The sequence below is a fragment of the Lithobates pipiens genome, unplaced genomic scaffold (assembly GCF_037356315.1).
Source record: "Lithobates pipiens isolate NorthernLeopardFrog02 unplaced genomic scaffold, aLitPip1_a1.2 Scaffold_22, whole genome shotgun sequence".
Lineage (NCBI taxonomy): Eukaryota > Metazoa > Chordata > Amphibia > Anura > Ranidae > Lithobates > Lithobates pipiens.
The window spans coordinates 103193076-103211248 of record NW_027507784.1 but is presented as its reverse complement, the minus strand read 5'-3'; the positions used below and the strand labels follow the sequence as shown (position 1 = coordinate 103211248).

Below are 18173 nucleotides of genomic sequence, written 5' to 3'. Positions count from 1 at the left end.
AACATAGACAACCCAATAAACATTAAAATTCCATCACTCGTATCAAGAGGTCACTTATAATCATCAAGCCCTCCACAGAGCTTAACTAAGGGATGTACTGTAAATTAAGTCGATGTATGTTGGTTAATGTCTTTCATGGGACTCCCTGTTTCTTCAGTACCTTTGAGACCTCTAATATCTCTGTGTCATCAAAAGATGATGTGCATAATACTCCTCATCCACCTCACTCCACAAGTGTTCTCTTAAACGGGGGGGGGGGGGGAGGGGCACAGGGGGGGGGCATCAGCCTGTAGGGGGGACCTTGCCCCTTCTAGCACTACCCCCATAACAGCCACAGAAATACTGTCCAGGTTTCCCCACATTTTTCACCCTGCAGCCAGGCACACAGGCTCATTTACATATTTCTTCAATGACCAGTCTAGGGGTGTTCTAAGGGAGGGGACCACCTACGGGATAATCCAAAAAAAAGAACACTTGAGGATTTAGGTATTCTTCAGGACAAGCTACTTTATATTAAAGTCTGTGATTGTAGCAAACAGTAGACTTGAGCTTTAAGGTAGTAGTAGTATTAGTAGCAGTAGTTGTAAATTCCTTTTCTAGAGCCACAAAAGCAGAGTCCATTTAAGCAGATTAGCTGGACAAAGCTCTTCAGAACACCAGTCGGTGTCCTCTTTAAATAGACCCACATCTGACTTTCTCTAGTACTAGAGCGGTGGCAAAAGCACAAAGGTCCCCAAGATCTTTCAAAGCATCTGTACTCACACAAGGCCCCTGGAACAGCTGGTTGCCTCCTTCCAACTTCCAAGCAATACTTTACTCTGGTGATACAAGATTACATCTTCTGCGAACAGCACCCCTCAGTCAGCTTTCTTTAGTTCCAGGGTTTCAGCATCCAGGCCCTCGGATTGCCCACCTGAGGCCTCAAAACAGCAAACATAGCAACAGTGCCTGGGAGGTGAGCGTGCCCTCCAGGCTAGCCTGATCCTCTCTGGGAAAGGACCCCCAAGCTCAGTGTACTCAGAGAATATATACAGTCTCCCAGCATGCTATCAGAGCCTGCCTCTCTGGGATAGGCCAGGACTGTATCAAAATTCCTGCTGCCATCTGCATAGCTACAGACTATCATTCAGAAACTTCTTAAGGCCCATACACACGATCAGACTTTTTGACAACAAACATGCAAATTAGCTGTTTTGGAGCAACATCCGACCGTGTGTACGCTCCATCGGACAAACTTTTTTGGTTTTCATCTGACTTTTGTTGGCTGTGCGAACGGACAAACTTTCTGGCAACAAAAGTCCTATGGAGCAAAGTCTGATCGTGTGTACAGAAAACCATAGGACTTTTGTACAAAGTACAAACAGGCATGCTCAGAACCAATGCAAAAGATCAGACAACAATACAGAAGTTGACCAAAGGTGGCGGTAAAGAGCAGAAAAACCACGTGATTTGGTGAAAGTTGGCTGAAAAAGTCCTGCTGTGTGTATGCAATACAAGTTCAGGGCCGACGCCCTTTGTACAAAAATCCAAGGGAAAGTTTGTACAAAGTCCTATCGTGTGTATGAGGCTTTATGTTTCCTGGATACAGAAGAAGCTATTGGGCAGACTGGCAGCAGCTGAGGACACTGAGCAGACCTGACTTGCAGATTGCAGCTTCACTGAGTACAGTGAGCAAACTATGCTTTTACCTAACACACATTAACAACCACACTGACTACAGTGCAGAAACTAAATTTAACTATCTAAGCACAAACTAATTCTATCTAACTCAAACCTAGCACTTATCTAGGAGGGTGCTACATATATGTTTACAAGTTCTAAGTCATATACTGTAAAACTGTCACAGTGTATGGGGAGATCTTATAGTAAGCTGCCTGTTTATAAATAATAATAATAATAATAATAATAGAGCAGTAAATAAGATAAGATCATTGAAGCTGACACCACATGAGTCCGTATTTGTGTTTATGTGATTTACTGTAGGTATGACAGACAGAAATTGGTAGCTAAGGAAATACACAACTGCCAATACATAACGTGCATGAATCCCACTGCTGGAAGTTTTTCCATTAATCCTCGTCTGCAGGTAATCTATCATTCAGCATGTCACTTGTCTTTACTGTACAAGGTGTTACATTAGATGCATGACTTGACCTGTCACATATGTGATCTATAGTAACCATAGCGACTGGGGAAAAAAGGTCAGTTCATGTTTCTATAATAAATTGCATTTTTATAGCACCAGTAGTTTTCTCTACACATTACAGCGGGCACTTTCTAGGAAGATTAATTTGTGTCAGGAATCCGAAACCTTTGACTCTTAACAGTTGCTAAACTACATCTACTATTAGTGGTGCTAGATCAGCCATGTAAATCCAGAACTGTATTGAAGGTAATTTGTTAGCTTGCTACATTTTTCAGGTTTTACTTTGCATGACATGGGAGGGTTTGAAGGTGAGACCATGAGGGAAAGTGCCCAGCTGGGGTTACTTGTTATTTACAAACTAGAGTAGGATTGATAGGAGAAGACAGCTTCTTAGTAGTGGACTATAACAGAACAACCTGAGTCTGTTACACTGAGCTATAAGGATGCCCATTCTTTTAAGCATGCTACAGATATGACCTTTAAGAGAACCAGTTGCAGTAATAATGCAATACTTTACAAAGATAGATGCGTGTCACTTTAACAAGTTTTATTCTTCCCTTATTGGAGCAGAGAGTGCAGTATAGTCTTAGGGGCCCATTTCTAAAGCAGCGCTATGGCATTGCTGTGACAATACCGCTGCTTTACAAAAAAAAGAGAGGTGCTTTAATAATGTGCCTGACCGGTCAAAGTCATGTGATCAGCCTCACCAGTCATGGAGTTCTCACTGCTGAACTAAGTAGAGAGAGAACACATGACACAGTGGGGGTTATTTACTAACGTAAAATCCACTTTGCACTGAAAGTGCACTTGGAAGTAAAGTTATTGTAGATCCGAGGGGGACATGCAAAGAAAATAAAAAACAGCATTTTAGCTTGCACGTGATTGCATGATAAAATCAGCAGAGCTTCCCCTCATTTCAAATCTACCCCTTAGATTTAGAGCGGCTGCACTTCCAAGTGCTATTTCAAGTGCAATTGCAGTGCAAAGTGTATTTGCCTTTCGTAAAAAAAAAAAAAACAGTGTATGATCCTCTCCATGGGCTGCATTTTACCAGTGGCCACAAAATGTAGGCCACATTGTGGAATAGCACTGCAGTGTAAATGGGCTTCTTTTGAGTGTGACTTAGGCTTCTATAGAGGCTGACTTTTTCTCTTCAGCCCAGTGCTAAAGACAGGTCATTTCCGTGTCCTGAAGAAGGATTAACCTATCCGTTACCAAAGCTTTCATATCTTGAGTGACCCTGTATAATTTGTAAGTTGTATGCATGTCTGTTATCAGCAGTCTACTGAGGCAGAAAATGAACAACATCTGAATCCAACACTGAAGAGAACCCTCTGCTAAGAGAGAAAACAATACTCCATAAGAAACAAATGGCTAAAGACAGGGCTAACAAAAAGAGGAGACTGAGATGATTAAAATTGTTCATTGATGACTGGTGCCCTTTAAGATGCCTTTATGGTGATGTTTCCCTTTCAATTAAACAGTGAAGCAAATGGGATGGCTGCATATTGGGATCAGAAATCCAAGTAGAAAACTTTTTTGCAGTAACATCCACCAACAGCACAGTCACAGGAGCTAGGAGCAAATGTCAACGCGTTTCACGATAAACTGCGCATTGTTTTGATTAAGAGCAATTTAGCATGAAACGCGTTGATATTTCTTCTCAGCTCCAGTGACTGTGCTGTTGGTGGATTTTACTGCAATAAAGTTTTCTACTTGGATTTCATCCTATTTGGTTTACAGTGCTTCTTGGTTGTGAATCGGACTTGAGGTGCATCTATTTACAGGACTATTTAAAACAACATTAATGCATTTAACTTGTGCTTAATTTTTCAGAGACACTTCTCTGTTTTTGCCGTGCACTTTCCTGGATCTGAAGCATTAACCACCATCTACAGCAGGATCATAAATGCCCATTTCCAGCATGGCGGCTTCAGTTACAGTGTGGTGAAGTCCTTGCCAACACTGATACAAACTGCTATTTGTCTGCATCACAAAATGACCCAGAATTTCCTGCCAACTGCTATAAGGTTCCATTATACTTTTAACCTGAGAGATCTCACGCACATTTTTCAGGTAACTGGCTTTTTTCTTTTTTTTTTTTTTTTTACTTAAAAGATCTAAGACATATACTTCTGGATTGTTGGAGATGTACAGGTGCGTCTAAATCATCAAAAAGTTAATTTACTTCAGTAATTCAATTCAAAAAGTGAAAATCAGAATTGACTTACCCTCCTTGTGAAGGGTGTCAATGACTGTCTTGTGTCTTCCCTATAATTGTATAACCTACTCAACCAGACTGCAAGGCCGTTTAAAGGCTTAGGAAATGTTTACAGATGTTTTGAGTTAATTAGCTGATTAGAATGTGACAATATTGAACTTTTTCACAATATTCACATTTTCTGAGATACCGATTTTTGGATTTTCACTATCTGTAATCCATAATCATCAAATTTAAAAGAAAGAAATGCTTGAAATATATCACTCTGTGTGTAATAAATCTATATAATATATGAGTTTCACTTTTTGAACTGAATTACTGAAGCTAATGAACTTTTTGATGATATAATATTTTGAGATGCACCTGTATATATTGCATTTTTAACATGTAAGCAATCTAAGTACTTGAATTGGGCTTACAATCCCTGCACAGATTGGGAGAATAAGCTGTATAAAAGCCAATCAATTGTGTTGCAGTGCAAGGGACATGCTGTTAGGAGGAGAACCTAGAGTGACAGAGTAAACATGTGCAAGTCGTTTCGGTCTGAATATAAATTCGGACAAATTTTGGGTGATTTGGAAATTACGAATATCCGAATGAAATAGTAACCCCCCCTCTTGTGATGTCATCAATCCAGCATGCCTCTGTTGATGATGTCACAAGAAGGTGGGACCACCCGGTAATATCGCCGGGTGTCTCCACCCCTTAGTTATTTAAGAACTGTCAGGTGGGGGAGCAGGCAGACGGCAAAAACCTTCAGCAGAGTTTTTTTTTCTTGGTTCCAGTGGTGCAGTTGGCATCGTGATTGAAGATGGATCTACACGGGGGGTTTATTTTTTAATAAAGGACTTGTCAAAAACTTGTGTTGTGTCTTTACTCACTTTTTACACTTTTTTGGTGAATAAGTAGGGTAGAAGGCAGGTTCCTGGGGGCCCCCTTGTAAATGGGATTTTACAAATTCTGATAAGCCCTCCCACCCATAGACCCCGACAAACACTGGCCAGGGTGGTGAGTAAGAGGCGCTTGTCCTCATCAACATGGGGACAAGGTGCTTTGGGATGTGGGGGGCAGAACCCCCCGTCTCAAAGCACCCCCCCATGTTGAGAGCATGTGGCCTGGTGTGGTTCTGGAGAGGAGGGGACGCTCACCTACCCCTCCCCTTTGCTGGCCCACCGGGCTGCATACTCAGATAAGAGTCTGTTATAGATTTTAGGGGGGACCCCATGCTGTTTTTTTTGTGTGTGCGTAGGGTTCCCCTTTAAATCCTTTAAATCCAAACAAAAAAAGAGGTTTCCCCATGTTTTTTTTAGCAGCAAATGAGAAATAAAGGAGTTATAAAAAATGTCTTGGTTTTATTATCCAAAACACTGATTAGTTAACATGAGGAACAAAAAGTACTTATTAAAACATGAGCTCTGGTATACATAGGGCAAAAAATGTATATTGGTAGAGGAAAATGCATATACAATTTCACCGTTCAAAAAACGAATATATTAAATACAAATACATTTCCATAACATATAATTTGAATCACCATCTGATATACCAGATACCCCAATGCATTTCGATCTTGGAAATATTGCGGTCTTCTTCAGGGGGGAAGAGGGAAAAATTATTTCCACATTTCTGCAAGTACAGCAAGAGGACAAGTTTTAACATTTCATTCAATTAATTATAATCATTATTATTTCCTTTTGTTTGTTATATTTACCCTATCCACCAAGGACTCTTTCCACACTGACCAGAGACTTTCCTTTAAAAGAACCCCACGTCTTTCTTCCTGGAGGTGGTCCTAGAGCTCGCCTCACACTGCCCCTCCCAAGGGGGGGAAGCCAATTCTAGGGCCCAAAGACTTACAGGGGGTGGCAGGTTTAGTGAGGCCTCCCCACAATCACTGGAGAGCACCCCTTAATGGGGTGCGGCAGCACCTGGGGATAACAATCAAAATGACATTTGTCTAGTAATGATCTTAAAAGATGTATATTTGCATAATAAAATAAATATCTATGGTATTGACAGACTACAGTTTTTCTATATCTAGTGTCTATATGTTATATTCCAAATGAAAGTAGTAATTGTGTATTGCCTTTATAATATATTTTTATTTCTATGAACTACCTTAATTATTTTTTCCAAGGGAATATGGCATTTAAATGGAAATAAAATAAAACTGCATAACCTTGAATCAGACCAGTGCAATTTATTATAGGTATTACATGTTGATATATTTTCTTACAGTTTTTAAATAAACATTAGTATATATTTTGTTTTTTCTTATTTGTTAGAATAGGGCAATCACAGTTTTCTATTTGTTTAATAAGCATAGTAAATTACCTTATACTTGGCTGGATAACCAAACACAGTTGGTTATCCATACCAGACTTAAAGGGCCTGGTATGGATTGGGGGAGGAACCTACACTGTTTCTTGTCTGAATTTTTCATTGCCGGCATTATTTCATTTACATTTCAGCTGTCAGTGGAGTAGCCTGCTGACAGCTGATGAGTCATTGGTTGTTAAGGAAGCAGCCGCTGGCTTCCCGGTCCGCTCCTTAACAACCAGCTATTCTTCACACAGAATTCAAATCAGTCGATAACTTTTTGACCAATCCCAGTTCGAATCGTTCTGAAAATTTGGAATTTGTTAGAAAACAAAACAAAATTAGACAAATTCTGAAACGACTCAACGAAACTAAATTACTAACATAATGAATCAAACCCAAAACAAACCTGTCACATGTCTATGACAGAAAGTGAGATGCTGCTTTTTTGTCCTGTCACAGGCTAGGAGAGGTAGAAGACTTATGCTGTGTTCACACATTTTGACTGGCTAGCTATGGAGCCGGTTCACTTATCTCTGCTATGGCTCCAGGGCAAATTTGCACAGAAGCCCTGTGCATCTTTAGGTCCATTTCAAGTCTAAATTCAGGCATAAATTCAGGCTAAAATCGTTCCTGAAATGGTGAATCAGACCCCTGCTGTGAGCCGCGTGCGAAGATAGTATTAACCCAGCCTTACAGGTGTTTACTTGCAGCAGCAGATAAAAAAATCTTCTGCTATTCTAGGCAGAGTTGTGCCGTATAGCTGAGCAGTGTAAATGTTTGAACTGGATGCACAGAACTACTTATCTTTTGGCAAGTAAAAGAACTGATATGCTATGTGTATTTTATCTATGTATTTGGCTGCTTGCCTGGAGCTCAGATTCACACAAACGAAAAAAAGCAAATTACCCTCTCTAAATCAAGGGGTCCAGTGGCTTCAAGGAACTGTGATATGAGCAACTTATATCCCCCAGGATCCAAGCTGTATTGCTTACTGGTGTCTTAAACTGGTATCTAGAATGGAAAATGACCTGGGGGACCTAGTAGATGATAGGCTCAGCAATGGCATGCAATGCCAAGCTGTTGCTAACAAAGCAAACAGAATATTGGCATGCATTAAAAAGGGATCAACTCCAGGTTTCTTTACTGTAAGAGCGGCAAGAGAGGTCTCAGTGGGGAGCATCGATAGTTTCCATAAAACTATTAGATAAGCACCTGAATGACCACAACATACAGGGATATACAATGTAATACTGACATATAATCACATACATAGGTTGGACTTGATGAACTTGTGTCTTTTTTCAACCTAAACTCCTAAACCAAATATTTAATATAGTATATTACAGCTTACCAACCTTTAGCTATGGTGGCTGCATCTCTCTGTTTTCATCTGGTGATCTGGCCAGTAACACACCTCCTGTATAAGAATGCTCCCACTCTGGATGAAGGAGCAATGGCAGTCTGGGGTGGGGAGTCAGGGCCATCTTTAACGTGGGGCAAATGGGGCAGCTTCCCCGGGCCCTGTCATTTATGTGGGGGCCCAAAGCAGCTGCCTGTTTGAGTCCACGCTGCCCACAAATAGTATTCCCGGGTACAGCTATCCGCCCTGCTTGTTCTCCCGGCTGGGTTAATACAAGTGGCCCCTATGAGATGAGTCTTTGTGTTCTTTTTGGTTAGCAGGGGCTTTGACCTTGGAACTCTCCCATGGATGCCATTTTTGCCCAGTCTCTTTCTTATTGTTGAATCATGGACACTGATCTTACCTGAGGCAAGTGAGGCCTGCAGTTCTTTAGATGTTGTTCTGGGTTCTCTTATGACCTCCTGGATGAGTCTTCATCATGCTCTTGGAGTAATTTTTGTAAGCCGGCCACTCCTGGGAAGGTTCACCACTGTTCCAAGTTATCTCCATTTGTGGCTGACTGGAGTTCCAAAGCTTTAGAAATAGCTTTGAAACCCTTCCTAGATTGATACATCTTTGTTTCTAATCTGTTCTTGAATTTTATTGGATTGTGGCATTATGTGTGGCTTTTTGTGATCTGTTAGCATGCTTCACTTTGTCAGGCAGCTTCTTTTTATGCGATTTCTTGATTCAACAGGTCTGGTAGTGATCAGGCCTGGGTGTGGAGAGTGAAATTTAACTCAGCGTTCCAAAAAATTGTGGTTAATCACAGTTCATTCGTGATTCAGCATGGGAGGGGGCAATTACTTTTTCACATAGGGCCAGGCAGGTTTGAACAGCTTTTTTCCCTTAAACGCTTGCCGACCAGCTTCTGTCATTATACAGTGGCAGGTCGGCATTTTCCCGCAAGCCGTCACAGTTGTACATCGACCTTTTAAGTGGGGATAGCAGGCCTGCTGTGAGCCAGAACAGGGACGTGTGTGTGTAAATACACAAATCCCTGTTCTGTGAGGAGACAAGAGACAGATTGTGTGTTCCTACTAGCTAGGAACAGCAATCTGTCATCTCCTCTAGTCAGTTCCATCCCCCCTACAGTTAGAACACACACGAGGGAACACAGTAAACCCCTTGATCGCCCCCTAGTGTTATCCCCTTCCCTGCTAGTGACATTTACACAGTAATCAGTGCATTTTCATAACACTGATCACTGTATAAATGTCAATGGTCCCAAAAATGTGTCAAAGTCACTGATCTGTCCACTATAATGTCACAGTACCAATAAAAATTGCAGATTACCGCTATTACTAGTAAAAAAAATAATAATAATAGAAATGCCATAAAAAATGCCATAAATCTTTCCCATAGTTTGTAGACGCTATTACTTTTGTGCAAACCAATCAATATAGGCTTATTGCGATTTTTATTACCAAAAATATGTAGAAGAGTACATATCGGCCTAAACTGAGGAAAAAATTAGCTTTTTTAAAAAAAAAATGGGGATATTATATTATATTATAGCTAAAAAAAAGTACAAAATATTGTGTTTTTTATTTTAAAATTGTTGCTCTTTTTTTGTTTATACCACAAAAAATAAAAACTGCAGAGATGATCAAATACCACCAAAAGAAAGCTTTATTTGTGAGAAAAAAAGAATTTCAATTTTGTTTGGGTACAGCGTTGCACGACTGCGCAATTATCAGTTAAAGTGACGCAGTGCCGTATCGCATAAAATGGCCTGGTCATTAAGCAGCCAAATTTTCCAGGGCTGAAGTGGTTAATAAATTAAATAATCATTTAAAAACTGCATCTTGGATTTACTCAGGTTATCTTTGTGTAATATTAAAATGTGTTTGATGATCTGAATCATTTAAGTGTGAGAAATATGCAAAAAAAATGAATCAAGAAGGGGAAAAATACTTTTTCACAGCACTGTACAGTATATGTGTTTGTCAAGATTGTTTTGGGACGTATTTAAAACTTGATCCCATCCAGTTTTTGTTTTTGAATAGAATGTATAGGAGTTAAAGATTCTGACTGGGATTAATATTTTTGTCTGTGACAAAAGAGATTTTCCCTCACTTCCCAACCCCGTGACACAAGAAATGGGTGGTACAAGTATAACCAAGATAGAAAGGAAAAAATAGCAATGAAACAGTGTCAGAAATTCTATTTCTCACTCCTTTTCCTAAAAATGTGTTTTTGTTTGTGTCCCCATTTGTGAGATTTTCCAACACTTTAGGACAGAAAGTGAAGAAAAATCACCCCAAAAAAGGGACACACACAAGAATGATAACTCAACAGACACTCTAACCCTTCCCCACTCTATTCAAAATAAAATGAAACAAAGTTTTGGCTAGAGGTGGGCTTTAACAAAGAATATGAATGTGAAGTACAGTAATTCCTATGACTGTATAATAACACTGTGCTGTGCCATTTCACAGGGAATGCTTTTTGCTTCTCCAGAGTGTATTCGTTTCTCCAGTGACTTGGTCCACTTGTGGCTTCACGAGTCATGCAGAGTTTACTCAGACAAACTCATGGAAGAGAAAGACATAGAAAATTTTAAAAAAGTACTCATTGACACAGCAAAGAGATTCTTTGAGGTAAGAACTTCATCATAGGAATGTTGTACTGCTAAAACTGACTCCATGAATGCACATTGATGGAATCAAATTAAAAAAAAAAGTATAAAATATATTTTTTACAATTCAGAAAATAAGAGTTTCAATTTATTATTATTATCATCATCATCATGTTATATCATCTACATTAGCAAACAAATATAACATACAAAAACACTTTACACTGAGCACATCAAAAGCCAAGTTTATGATTCCTGGAAACACCTGCTTAATCTCTTTTTGCAAGATCTACCAAGATCTACCTTCCACAATATGTACAGCTACATGGACTACCTTCCATTCTGTTCTGGATGTCCTTTGGGAGGGGGCCACCCTCCATTCTGTTGATGGGGGGGGGGGGGGGGCAGTGTGAACTTTGATTGGTTCTTTGTACGAGGGGTGGTCCTCAGACTAGCTTGGCAGCTGTAAGAAAACACTACTGGAAATATTACATTCCCTGAGAGATTGTGAAACGATCTTTATACACATTATACATTATACTACTGGAAACTGCCTTCTGGATATAAGTGCTTGTTATGCTTATAATTGAAGATATGTAGAAAAATACCACCCAAAAACCACAGTTTTTTGTTATCCACTGGCTTGAATAACTGCTACCAGGTGCCGATTCCCCAGAAGAGCATATCAAGCTCAATAAGCAATCACCAAATGTAGAACCCAGTCTTTGGATTAGTGTTACCTGGTAGACATGGGTAGTCTAAATTTGGTGAATGTTCAGAGTTCATTTTATGTGTAAATAGGATAATAAAGTGGATTATGAAAGAAGTCCTGTGGAAGATGGTCACATCTACCCATGAGTGAGAAGATGTGACCGGAAGGGAAAAAGAGAAAACATTTTGTTAGAGATAACTGCATTGGTGTGCAAACTGGCTGGCTTAATCACTTCAATACAGGGCATTTTGACCCCTTTCCTGCCCAGGCCAATTACCAGCTTTCAGCGCTGTCACACTTTGAATGAACATTGCGCAGTCGTGTGACGTTGTACCCAAATTAAATGTTGATAGTTTTTTTCCCCACAAATAGAGATTTCTTTTGGTGGTATTTTATCACCTGTGCATTTTTTATTTTTTGCATTATGAACAAAAAAAGAGTGACAATTTTGAAAGCAAAAATACAATATTTATTACTTTTTGCTATAATAAATATCCCATTTTAAAAAAAAATTATAATTTTTTTCCTCATTTTAGGCTGATATGTATTCTTCTTCATATTTTTGGTAAAAAAAAAAAAATCCCAATCAGCATATATTGATTGGTTTACGCAAAAGTTATAGCGGCTACAAAATAGGGGATAGATATTTTTTTTTTTTTTTTTTTTTACTACTAATAGCGGCGATCTGCGAATTTTATCATGACTGTGACATTGCGGCAGACAGATCGGACACTTTTGACACTATTTTGGGACCATTTACATTTCATCGGTGCTATAAAAAATGCACCAATTACTGTATAAATGTGACTGGCAGGGAAGGGGTTAACACTAGGGGGCACTAGGGAGTGATTATAACTGTGGGGGGAGGGGAATGATGAGGAGAGGAGATTGATCGGTGTTCCTCTGTACAAGGAACATACGATCAGTTCTCCTCTCCCCTGACAGGACGCGGATCTGTGTGTTTACACACACAGATCCACGTCCCGGCTCTGTTACTAGGCAATCATGGGTGCCTGGTGGACATTGCGGCCACCGGGCATGAGCATTGGGTCCCCAGTGATGTGGCGAGCGCGTGTGTTCTCCACGATGCCGGGAAGCAGAGGACGACATATGACACCTACCCGGAGGGAGGAACGGATCCTGTCACCTTCATTTTACAATACGGCGGTAGGGAACTGGTTAAAGGCCCATACACACAATCAGAAAATAATCCAATAAATACCACTTTTGAAGTGATCGTACAATAATCCGATTGCTAGTACAGGTTTGAGGACCCGATCGCAACAGTTCATTCGATATTATCCGAAGGGACAAACACGAAAAATGTTCTCGTACGATACCATGAGTTTGGTTTTATTTAGTACAGTTGTCGTCCAAAATTACAGTATAAATAGAATACAATACATTACGCCCAAATCATATGAGAATTTTTGTAACTTTAGAAACCTCTTTTATTTTGGATATAACATTAGCATGCAGAAAAAAACAGATGATCATTCCTCTGATAATCTCATTGTGTGTACCAGGCATTAGTGAATTGGATCCTTTGCAGATCATCACACTTCACCTGAACATGTGCATATAGAATCAATAAACTTAATAAGCATTCTGCAGTTGATGAATCCCACTGCCTCTTTCCATAGTTTGTGATTCACTGTAGATCACAACGCAATGATGAGATTCACATCAACTGCCTAGTTATCAGATTACTAAATTAGGTGTCCATTTATGGAATTGCGATAAACCGCTATAGTGACTAGTGATAGCGTCTTTTGTCAATGCTCCCCTTTGAAAGGTATATATATATATATATATATATATATATATATATATATACACACACACACACACATACAGTATATATCAATATATACAGTATATATTGAAGTTTCTATAGATATATATACAGTATGTATATATGACCACAGGTATCTCTAGCCCCAAAACATGTCTTAGTGTTTAGGGTGTTGAGTCCCTTATATTCCCTGAGTCCCACACTAGACCGTCAGTATATTCACATCCCTTATGTATAAAGGCAGTAAATAAAAAATAAATAGATTTAAATCAAAGACAAATTGGTAAGGAACCATTCATAAATAATTGTTTTTATTTATAGCAACAGTGACATCATAGGCTAGTGTCTATGTGATTTATTAGGCCCCTTTCACACTGAGGCGCTTCTAAACTGCCAGTAAAACACTAAGCGCTTTTGAAGAGCTTTCCATTAATTTTAATGGAGAGGGGTGTTTTTTCACCGCCCTGCCAGCGCACTGTCCTAGCGTGACAGTATTAATTGATTTTAATGGAAATAGTTTTTCGTGAGCTTTTCAGGCGCTTTTTTTTTAAGTTGTGAAAGTGTCTGAAAAGCGCTTGCGAAAGAGGTCTAAATGGTACACTGTTTATTCACCATACCTACAGGCAGGCCCGGACTGGGACAAAAAATAGGCCCGGGCATTTTAGACTGAGCAGCTCGGGGGGGGGAAGCGGTGGCGGCGCTTCATGGGGGCGGTTGATGATGGGATGTGGGGTTGCACCTCTGGACCCCTTTACATTAATTACACGGCTCCCTGCACCTATGGACCCCTTTACAATACACAGCACCCTGAACCTCTGGACACTTTTACATTACACAGCACCCTGAACCTCCAGTTCTGGACCCCCTGCATGTTACACAGACCCCCCTACGATGCAGACCCCCTCTGTACAATACAGACCCCCCTACACAACAGAACCCCCCCTACATTACAGAACCCCCCTACATTACAGAACCCCCCCCTACAATACACAACCCCCCTACAATACAGAACCCCCCTACATTATAGACCCCCTACACTACAGAACGCCCCCTACAATACAGACCCCCCTACAATACAGAACTCCCCCTACATTACAGACCCCATACACTACAGACCCCCCTACAATACAGAACCCCCTACATTACAGACCCCCTACACTACAGAACCCCTACAATACAGAACCCCCTACAATACAGAACCCCCCTACATTACAGACCCCCTACATTACAGACCCCCACACTACAGAACGCCCCCTACAATACAGACCCCCCTAAAATACAGAACTCCCCCTACATTACAGACCCCATACACTACAGAACCCCCCTACACTACAGACCCCCCTACACTACAGACCCCCCTACAATACAGAAACCCCCTACATTAAAGACCCCCCTACACTACAGAACCCCTACAATACAGAACCCTCTACAATACAGAACCCCCATACATTACAGACCCCCTACATTACAGACCCCCCACACGACAGAACGCCCCCTACAATACAGACCCCCCTACAATACAGAACTCCCCCTACATTACAGACCCCCTACACTACAGAACCCCCCTACATTACAGACCCCCCCTACAATACAGAACACCCCCTACATTACAGACCCCCCCTACAATACAGACCCCCCTACACTACAGAACCCCCTACACTACAGAACCCCCCCACATTACAGAACCCCCCTAAATTACAGACCCCCCTACACTACAGAACCCCCCCTACATTATAGACCCCCCTACACTACAGAACCCCCCTACATTACAGAACCCCCCTACATTACAGACCCCCCTACACTACAGAACTCCCCCTACATTACAGACCCCCCTACACTACAGAACCCCCCCTACATTTCAAACCTCCCCTTCAGACCCATAATGTACCTGAGTCTCAGGTCCTGAGATCAACACGGGACTGCATGTCGAGTCCCCTCCCCCTGTGTAGACATAAAGGAGGAGGGGTAGGGGGAGGCGGCTTCACTCTGCTCGGCTGTGTGAGACAGCCGAACCGAGATGGATCAGAGCCACTTCCACCGTACCAGAGAGAAGGGGAATCGTTGCAGGTTCCGCCCCCCCATGTGCTTATGTGTGTCACTCGAGTGCGGCACGCACCCACCCCCCACTGCAAAGAGCAACTACAGCTCTCAAAGAGTATGTCACTGGCGGCCCGCCCCCCACTTAGTACACCACTGGCGGAATATCAGCGGCCGGTGTTAGTACACCGGTCCTGCATGTGAGGACCCGCGGCCGACTCTGCATGTGCCAGACATGCAGCCCTGCGGCCCGGCGGCCCCCTGGGCAAATGCCTGGTCTGTCCTATGGCCAGTCAGGGCCTGCCTACAGGTAAGCTTTATTATAAGCTTACCCATTGGTACAAATTAACAACAGACTTTACTACCACTTTCTTCAAATCTCCTCAGTTCCACCGTACTTTGCAGCGACTCATTGCATAATCCATTCAGTCAGGGCAGAGAAGTATTTCTAGAAGAAATCTTAACAAACATGCTCTTCTCTGAGATATTTACATGTTGTGAATATCCATGCTGTATAAATGTGCTGTAGATTGCGCCTTGTTAAACAGACACCTAACTTGTCCCTGGCTGTGTGTACACTAGTAGTCTGGGGAGGAGGTGTAAGGAGGAGTTACATTGTTATATTTATAAATTACAATAAAATCAAAGGGCATAACTTTTTGGAGGCTGAAGGTGCAAAATTTAATTCTATCCTCCATGAATGTAATAATAACTTTGTGTGAAATGTCATTAAAAGTAGTAACTTTGGGTGTTTCACTTAACATTCACTTAAATGTCTACTAAATCTACCAGCACTGTATGTAAATAAGCATAAAGAGCAGCATGTATTTAATTAAGGTCCCAATCTATGCACTGCACCCTTTTACATCACTCCTCTTAGCACCTCTGCTTTGTACATCTGAGCCATACACATGGGTGCATGTCTCCTCTGATGACATAGACCTCCCATGATGCATTGTGTTTTTGTTGAACTCAAAGCTATACATGGTAGAGCACTGTGCAACAGCACATCACCTTTGATCCACATGAAGTATACATCCTAGGTTGACATTTCTTCTCCAGCTTTGGGAGTCTTGTCATTCTGCAAGTTGAGAAACCGTTGAGAAAATCATAAAATAATTTAAGAAAGAATGGAGAAATTAATTTTCCATTCTTTCTCTAAATGGGCATCACAGTGGTTAAGTGGTTAGCACTTCAGCCTAGTAGCACTAGGGTCCCTGGTTCAAATCCCAACCGTGGCACTACCTGCCTGTAGTTTGTATGTTCTCTGTGTACCTGCATGGGGTTCCTCCACTTTCTTCCCACACTCCAAAGCCATGGTTGCCAGGCTCTTGTCTAAATTGGCTCCGGTATGTGTATGAATGAATGTGAGTTAGGGACCTTAGGTTGTAAGCTCCTAAAGGACTGGGACTGATGTGAATATAGTAAATTGATGGTGCTATAAGTATCTATAATAAATATATAGTAATAATAAATGATTGACAAAACTGGAACAAGTGGAGTGTTAGGTGCTAATTACGAATTTTATTTTTAGGTTTACATACAAATTAACTACCTAAACAACTGTCATGATCTTTTTCCGGCAGGGTGTAGATGAACATATATTTATCAATAAGCCACTAGTTTACAGTCACTTTGCTTATGGTGTTGGAGAACCACGTTATTTTCCTATATCGGACTGGGAAAAGCTGACGAGAATTCTTACAGATGCTCTAGAACACTACAATGAGATCCATGCGTCAATGAATCTGGTTCTGTTTGAAGAAGCCATTCAGCACATGTGAGTTGACCTGCCCACCTTGAATGTAAAGAAAACAGGCTGCTGTATGACATACTAATAGGATTGATCCAACCATTAGTCGTAGCAGTCAGGGCTTGTATTGGTTAAGAAGCTAGTTTTAATGAACATGTGCAAGAGTTGAAGTTGCTTATTATTGATTGAACAGCATGCATTGGTTAACAAGCATGTTTTCAAAAAACATGTGCAAGAGATGAAGGTGCTTGTTATTGATTGGGGAGCTGTTACAACTTGTTCCATTTTCCTCATACAAGATCAAACCATTTTCCTCTATTCATCCATATTAGGCAAACAAGAGCTAAAACTTTTTAAAAGTCTCTAATTAATGGAGAGGGATCCTCCGGGACACTTTGAGAAAACCGGAACTAAATTAACTGGTTCAAACATACCTTTGAGAACAGGTGAATTTTCTCTGTCAAGGTATTCAACTTTCAACTATATCTGACAATATTTGGGTGACTTTGAGACACTTTTGTCCTTTGATGCTTGAAAATTGGCTCTAACATACTTAACTCCGGGATTTTTCTCAGACTGCTGGGGAACATCGAGGCTCCTCAATGGTGTTATTATATCTTCTGTGTATGTTGTGATCCTCTTCATTTATCAACAATTGATCTAATCATTGAGCTGACAAGTATAAACTTACAGACTCAACGGTTTTTCTATATATTTGTGCATGCTGCAATGTCCTGAAGAAGCTCAGAAGAGCGAAACATGTAGAGACAAAAATGCAGCACATATAATATACAAATGTGGTAATATGTGGAGTTTTGTATGATTCTGCACCAGTTTTTGTATATCTGGATTTGTTATGTTATGTTCACACTAATTTTCTCCTTTTTGGAAATGTTCTATATATTTGTATATTCAATAAAATTATATTGATTTTATACTTTATTTGTGACAATTGGGTACCGTCTTAAAAATCCCGGGGGTTGGTTACCCTCCAGTCCCCTCCTTGCCTCTTCCCCAAATCTTTAAATCTCTAATTATATAGTTGTTTAAAGTGTTACTAAACCCACAACACTAAAAATCAGTCTGAATATGCAGTAAAGCATGGTTGTTATACTCACTGTGGAACCTAAGAGGTTAATAATTTGCATTGTGTATAAAGGCTGTTTGATCCTGTCTCTCTGATCCTCCCCTTCTTCCACTGTCTCCA

At 40.7% G+C, this 18173-nt stretch overlaps 1 protein-coding gene across 1 annotated transcript in view; it reads left to right on the top strand.

Annotated features, from left to right (window-relative positions):
- The window catches only part of LOC143925685 (dynein axonemal heavy chain 11-like), a 701866-nt gene that overhangs the window by 274414 nt on the left and 409279 nt on the right, over nt 1-18173 (top strand). Inside the window, exons 36-39 of the mRNA XM_077450147.1 lie at nt 1984-2086; nt 3983-4222; nt 10530-10691; nt 16800-16993. Coding sequence (XP_077306273.1) covers nt 1984-2086; nt 3983-4222; nt 10530-10691; nt 16800-16993 — 699 coding nt within the window. The remainder of the gene's footprint in view (nt 1-1983; nt 2087-3982; nt 4223-10529; nt 10692-16799; nt 16994-18173) is intronic.